Source organism: Nicotiana attenuata, unplaced genomic scaffold (genome assembly GCF_001879085.1).
Source record: "Nicotiana attenuata strain UT unplaced genomic scaffold, NIATTr2, whole genome shotgun sequence".
Taxonomy (NCBI): Eukaryota; Viridiplantae; Streptophyta; class Magnoliopsida; order Solanales; family Solanaceae; genus Nicotiana; species Nicotiana attenuata.
In genome coordinates, this window is record NW_017670847.1 from 173539 (window position 1) to 181606 (window position 8068).

The following is an 8068-nucleotide window of genomic DNA, read 5'->3' on the forward strand; positions in this document are numbered from 1 at the left end:
ACTTGGTTCTTTACCGTATTTCTTAAAACATGAAGTAAAATAAGCAGTAAAATAAACACAACGATTTTACATGAAAAATCACCCAGCTCAAAAGGTACAAAAACTTACGACCTAATGCGTAGGATTTTCAGCTTCAACTCCACTAGAACGAGCCAAAATGTATCGATTACAAGACTGTAATTCAATACTCTCCGGTACTCCTACTACGACTATTAATTTACAAGTTACTCTAACTTGTAAAGCAAACACTCACTTCAACACACTAACTGTTTATGACACTTTGATTACAACTCATTTTCCTAACACACATTCACCAGACTTACTCAAGAAGAACACAACATTGGTACTCGACTAGAGCGTGCAAATTGTAGTTCTTCAGTTGATGTGTAAAAAGACGATCTTAGCAGTCCAGATGGATAGTATTTAAATGCCTGGACACCTAAATCTTCTAGGAGTCTTATGCATAGTCAGCTTCTCATTTGATAGGACTCCTAATGTTCCAAGGACTCCACAAATCTTGGGACTCTTGTCTCTCACTGATTTATTCGTATCTTTTTGGCAACAACCCTTATCCTACGTAACACCCTTCTTCCACCAAACTTGGACCTGAGTAACTTTGAGATAAATTTACTGTCTTGTAAAGATGTACAATCATCAACAATTAGGAGCTAGTCCTTTACCCTAATGGTATAACCGAAGATTGAGGCCAACGATGACCCCAAGTAAATTTGTTTATGCCAACGAATGCCTAACTTTCTATTTAGTTACTCTAACGCACTTCGATTGCCTTTAATTGAAATAATCTTTTGTAAAATTCCCATGAAATTATGCTTTCTACTTCCTTTGATAAAGACAAACAGAAATACGCAAACAGTTTATGTTGAGCTTGGTTTATTCCAAAGGTATGAACTGAAGGATGTAACTGGGCTCCTCCTTCCAATAGTCAGTCCTATAATCTATATGGTATAACAGATATATGCTGAGATGTTCTTGCCTAGCTGCATTCGAAGATATACACGGCAAGGGATGCCGGTGCCAATATTATAAAAGGAGTTGATATGGGAACCCTTCATTGAATAATGTAGAACAAACTTGCAAAGAGAAGTCCTTTAATGGCTAAGCTATCGTCCATGAAATCCCTCTTAATAGTTTAGCATTTTTAAATGATAATAATAATACCCCGAGCCAATTTGTACCCATCAATTATTTTAACTAGTACCGAATTACTAGTATCGTCAAAGACCAAATTGTCGATTTAGGTACATGAGCTACTATATATAAATGTAACACGTAAGATACCAAAAACAACATACATATTTTCAATTAATATATAGTCCTACTAGTAGCTGCGGGCTACATGTTTTTGCAGCCGCCTCAGCTTTTCTCAAGTCATCTACACTTCATCCCTTCCCAAATCCCTAATTTCTCCACAAAACTCATCAACCCTTTTCTTTCCCCATCACAACCAAAAAAGTAAAAATAAATAACCCCATAATCAGAAGACCTTACTTTTCCCTAATCCCAACTCCAAAAAGCATTTTTCTAAAGACTTCTACAATCCCCAAAACCCGTCAAACAAACAGAAACATACTATAATAAAAAGTCTTGAATTTAGCTACTTTTTCTTGTTAAACTCTGAAGTTTTTCCCAATGAAAGTTTGACCAAATTGCCAATGAGGTGGAGCAATGTTCCATGAAGTGGAGCTGCGTCTATCACTGGCTGTGACCCTAAATGAAAGTGACTGACCAATCAAAACCGAATTTGTTTGATAATTTTGACCCCAATTACGACTCATTGTTATCCAATTTGTCTTTGAACCTTTTACGTAAACCCTCACAATATCCCCTGCACCCGCCACGTTGGTAACCAAAACCAAATTGAAGTAACGGAAGCCATTAATTGTGAACCTTATTCCACCTTTCTTCCTGCATGGCACCCTGCGTAAATAAATAAAAAAACTCAGGTAAGTTTTGTCATTTGAGTAACAAACATGAGGGCAGATGTGTTAATGTGCTACGTAGAGTGTAAATTAAATATGAGGACGCAGTACGGCAAGGACTAGGTGGCTATAGAAGACTGTGCTCCACTACCTAGGGTTTGATGTTTGACATTCTTGTGGAATACTGTGCTTCGTTTGATTTTCCTAATATCCAACTCTACCAATGGCTTTGATTTACCAGGTCGATGGAAGGCTTTACCATTTAACCAGTTAACTCGGCACAAATTTAAGGATCCGTTAGGACATAAATTCCAAAATATTTTTTGAAAAAAGCTAATTTGGCTGAAGTTTTATTTAAAATTGAAAATGTGTAATTTTTGAGGCAAATTTTGACATGCTAAAAAGTATTTTTCTTTTCTTTTTTTCAGCCAAAATGTCTAAATGGTAATGATTTGGCCTAAAATTATATTTGAAATTTGAAGTTTTCGTTTTTAAAATTTTCCAAAAATTAAATTAATTCTATAAACAAATACATATTTGACGAGAAAAAAAATTAGAGAAAAACTTCCAAAACCTATGGTGAAACGCTACTAAGTTAATTGAGTCATAAGTTAAACATAGAGTTTAACTCTTTTGTATAAATGTGCAATAAAACTTTAAGCCAAAAAATAACTACATGTAATAATACTGTACAAACTAATAATGCGAAAAGAGGAAAAATATGCCAGCAAATGGACGTGCGACAGGTTATTTTCCTTCTACCCTATGAAAGAACAGAAAATCTGACAAAAGCAATAATTTAAAAACCAAACACATAAAGATAACCCCACGAGAAGGACAAACCCAAGGCATCAAAAGAAACAGGAGAAGCACAAAATGCTTACCGGCGGTAAACGACGGGGACAATTCCGGCACGGTACTCAGCAATCTTAAGGAACATAGGCATGGCAAGGTCAAAATGAGGACGAGGAGGGTTACACCATCCGCCATTGTCGTTCGGCAGAGCAAAGTTGGGAGGGCAGAAATTAGTAGCAGTAATAAATATGGAAGGACTACCGGAATGGCACGATTGTGGGTCTTTGTCACACTTGATCTCAAAGCACGCTCCACAACTTAAGCCATTGTTGAATAGCGCTGTGCTCAGTGCTCCATTGTTCACTCCGTACCCTTGACTGTATAGATTACCGTACCCACACGCCCCACCTGTTTAAATCAAAAAAAATCCTCTTAAGTTTAAATATATGACACCTCTAGCTTCAAATATTGGCTTGCATTACTTTAAAGTAGAACCAAAATGCTAGAGTAGAGAGCAAAAAACAGAGTAGAACTGGAACATTTCAAGGGTTATTTCAACGTTTAACTCATATCTTAGAAAGTCACTAAAAACTATACATTGAGTAAATAAGAAGAACAAGAGAACCCCTGAAAATGGTGGTTGAAAGTGAAAAAGGTTATAGCGGAAATGGTGACGTACCCATAGTACCAGAGGCATCACTGCCGCCATAGAATGTAGCATGAGCACTCTGCCATGCTCCACCACTATAAACACCTGGGATTCTGCCTTCAACTGCTGCTACTAATATTAGTGAAAAAATAAAGGCCACATTCAAAAAACCCATTTCTTTTCTGTAAAATAGAAAGAAAAATGTGTGAAGAAAGGGAATGGGGAAGTAGTGGAGGGAAAGAGGACTACTTATGGAGGGAGCCCTAAAAGTGAATCAGTGGCAGTTGATGTAATTATAGTGTCAGCAGCCGTCCCTTCTTGTAAATACCTGCCTATGTTTATTAGGCGTCCCAAACGATAATTCACTTTTTTACTTCACGCTCCAATGAGGAAAGCTAAAGGGCTCAACAATTTCGAGATAGTGTCACTCGTGTTTTAACTCAGTAAAAATGTTTTTTTCTACTTTTTACATGAAACTCTGCCGTATTTATTTTCTTTTATTTACTGCTACCTCCGGATCAAAATAAGTGATTTTTTAAATGTTTTTACACATATTAAGAATCTATCTTTTAGCATTAATTAGCAATGAAATTGACCATTTTCACCTTTACAATCTCACATAAACACTCCTAACACATACTCCAACACTATTTACTCCAAGGACAATGTAGAAAAAAAATAATTAATACATTCTTGAAATCTTGAAAAATCACTTATTTTGAATCACAAAAAAAAGCCAAAAAATTACTTATTTTGGACCGGAGGGAGTACTAATCTTTAGAGTGCATATGGTCCACTAAATACTTTTTGTCTAATAAGACTCTTTTCGCACCATTTGCAGACATCAACAGAGCAAGTGGTATCTATACGAAAGAAATAAAATTGACTTAGAACAGAGAGGTCAAATTTTATAATCATAATACTCGCTCTACATTTTTTATAATGTAAGAAAATAGTACCTTTTTATATTTGGTATAGTAATTTAATTTTCATTTTTTTGTTTTATCATAGTGAGATGATTTATAATTTTTTTAATAGTCAAATATTAAATTTTTAATATTAAATTTCGTGTATAATCAAATAATATTACATAAATTGAGACGAAAAGGATACTAATAATTTATGTCAATACTCAATGTGGGGTTGCTTTACATGACAAGTTTAAAAGCAAAGGGAAACAAGACCAAACCAGCTGGATAACTTGGTAGGGGTCAGTGCTACATCACATTATTAGGTCCCGTTTGGCCATAAGTTTTCCCAAAATAAATTTGGGATTTATTTTCAAAACTCATGCTTGGCCATAAATTTTGCTCATATTTTGGCCAAATTCCAAATTTCAAATCCCAAAATCAGCTATTGAGCTGATTTTGGGCCAAAATCTCAAAACTTGGGAATTATATACATGTTTTTCCAAAATAAAATTGGAAAATATGTTTTGAAAGCGTATGTCCAAATACATTTTCATCTTCAAACCAAACTTCACCCAAATCAGAAAAATAAATTTGGGATGTATAGCGAAACGCTAGCTTAATAGGCCAATACGAAGAGCATTGTGGGCTTCAATTTTGGGGTGGGGCCCTAAAGACAAACGCATCTTCTCGAGCCGCACGCGCGACATACACTACGCATTCTGGTAAAAAGTGAAACCAAAGTTAAAACAAGGAACAAGGCTTTTTCACCTTCTCTTTTCACTTTGTGGACCAAATTATCTTAACTTTTTCCCCACCAGAATGTTCTGTAGCTATACCTTTTTAGTTTTGAAATATTTTTAGGCAGCAGAAGGGTTAAGATTTAAGAAGTTTCATAGAGGATTACATGGAAATCCAATGATTGTGTCCCTCCGAAATTATAGGCTACATCTTCATGCTTTTGTTCGAGTTAATTTCTTACTATACTCCTAGAACTAATTCGGAATTTGTTCATTTTTTAAGTTTTTTTTTTAAATCACACTTTTCGAAGGAGTTCAAATTTTCTATTTATTCACATTTTAGTGATTTATTCACATACATATTTAATCTTTATCAAAATACTCGATTCATTAAACCAGCAATACAAGCTGCATTCATCACTGGCCCGACTTGTCGTAATTTCTTTCATTTTCTCTTGTTTCTTTTCCCCAGATATAAACTGGATATTCAAATAACCAACCATCAGGGGCGGATTTAGGGGGCGCAAGGGTGTTCACCCGAACCCCCTTCGCGAAAAATTACACTATGCATATAAGGCAAAATCTGATTTTTACCTTTATATATTATGTTTTGAATCCCCTTCTCACAGCCCAAAAGCATGACTTAGTGATCAAGGAGGTTTAGAACCATCATGAGGTCATTGGCTCAATTCCAACTAGTTACAATCTCTTTAAATTTTTTAACTTATTCCTTTTTTGAACCCCCTTGTATATACTTAGAAAAGAGAGAGTGCATTTTTAACCCTAATTAGTTTAATATTAGTGTTACAACGTAAAACCATAATATGACAATAGTCAAATACTTCCTAGCACATCCGCAAAAAGTGAGATAAAGCTCCTAGTAGGATGGATAACCCATTGTCAAGAAGCAACAGTTCGAATTGCAATACATGAGCTCGAATCCTAGTAAGCTTCGATTAAGTCTTTCTTGTTCCATGTTTGTCATCTAATTAAAATTAAAATTAAGAAAATCGATCGATATTTGCCAATACATTTAATTAGTCATAAGCTCGATTAATCCTAGTATGTTCTTATTAGTGAAAATTGAATTGCAAAAGAAAGTGATGAAGAGTAAGTATATATTCACGGGAAAGAAGAGACAATCACGGGGATTTCCTTCCCCCTTAGTATGATAGATCATGCTAGAATCATTCTTTTGCTACTAAAAATGGAAGTAAAAAATGTAAAAGTTGGGACTAGACATATATATATATATATATATATATATATATATATATATATATATATATATATATATCAAGCTCGTAGTCATTCCAATCAACTTATAATAATAAACATATTTTTCTTAAAGAAGGGAAATGAAAAAAGATTCTTGTTCCACATGTCAAACTTTAATTTAATTTGTCGTAAGTGATTTAAATATTCATTTTAATTTTAACTACTAAAGTTACATTAATTTGATGTAACACTAAATAACACTAAATGCATATAAGAATTTAATCGAAAATACTCCATATAATTAAAAATTCAAAGAAGGAAAAGGAAATATGGCAGCCGACAGTAAGGACGAACTTTGACATCCCCAGGCCTTTTAAAAATGGAGATGTTTTATTCTAGTATATTTGCTTGTTTAATTAAAACATCTTGCTTTTGAGTTTTGTAGTGCACGGATTTTAAATATAAGGGTCAATTCATAAAAAGAAAAAGTGCTTGCATGAGTCAAAAGTGTTTGACGTAACTATGTAACTTCATGTAATTTGGAACCTATCTTTTGGTAGATAGTTTGTTTACCGTATTTCTCGATTATTTAGACTAAAAGTTCACCTCGAATTTGTACTTCTATTTGATTTCTTTTTGTTTCAAAATTTGGTCGTGGTCTGTTTTTATCGTGTTCTTAATTAGTTCCATCCGATGCTCTTCACCTTTCGTATTTGGAATTTTATTGACGTTTTTTAACTTATTGTCAACGGCCACATATATATATAGTGTTAGGTGTTAGGTATTGTTACTTTCATTTGTACTGCTCTGCTGCAACTAACATGGCATCTTCTAGTGATAACGACCTTCTGATTGCTACTCTGTAAAATAGCAGGACCTAACTTTAGGTGCAAGGACATATTGTAGTAAAGAGCATATTTCTTGTATAATTAATTAGAATTTCATTGAATCTCGGAATAAGGGTGGAAGTGATTTGATCCTGAAATTGTATTGCGTATCAAAAATCATATGAGTTTAACTTTTATACACATGATGGTATACTACATTCATTTTATAATTCCTCCTCCCTTGAAGATGAGATACATAAAGCATGGTTAACTATCAACTTTCTTAATTTGTATGTACGCGTATATATATTATGGTGTAGAACAAGTGCGTGTATGTTTTCTGAACGGAAGAGAAGAGAGGGGATGGAAAGGAGAAGAAAGATAAGATGTGATATTCCCTTACTCCTAAATATCCAATGATACCAATTTTCTCACAGCAAATCAGTAGCTTTTGTCAAGTTTTGGATATATGTTTTACCCGTTATATCATCTCACTTGGTGTTGGGAGCTTCTCTAGAATCGAATAACGAAAACTTGTTTTGACTTCTTGTTGTATTGAAGTGTAATAAGCTAAGTCTAAAGAAGACCGAAAATATTGTGTAAGATATTATTGCAATAATCGGCATCACTACTTTGAGTAGAAGTATATTCTTTCAAATTTTTCATATTGTATCGGGTAAAATCGCGGTAATGAGCACCCCGATTTTCGGGTAGGGCGAACAAAGAGAGGACATAACTGCGTGTAGTCGAGATCGAAGCTGGGAGCCGCCCGTATCAAAGCTCGGACAAAGCACCTGTCCATGGAGCCATCGAGATCATGCCCACGGACCTGATTCGGATAACGAGGCCTCAGAAAGCATTGCCAAACGACCACACATGATTAACAAAGGGCCGTGATATCCGTGCCCAATCGGATATCACAACGTGAATCTCGGCCCGTATCAGCGGTAGATCAGTGATTAGTGAAAAGAAAGATTTTTACCTTTTTTAG

At 34.7% G+C, this 8068-nt stretch overlaps 1 protein-coding gene across 1 annotated transcript; it reads right to left on the reverse strand.

The window, feature by feature from the left end:
* Positions 1-1250: 1250 nt before the first annotated feature.
* Positions 1251-3622, reverse strand: LOC109243870 (expansin-A6-like). Its single transcript, XM_019410879.1, has 3 exons — positions 3415-3622; positions 2825-3143; positions 1251-1938 (listed from the first exon to the last, which is right to left on the reverse strand). The coding sequence occupies exons 1-3, from the start codon at positions 3557-3559 to the stop codon at positions 1629-1631; spliced, it is 774 nt and encodes a 257-aa protein (XP_019266424.1). The 5' UTR covers positions 3560-3622; the 3' UTR covers positions 1251-1628.
* Between the last annotated feature and the right edge of the window lie 4446 nt (positions 3623-8068).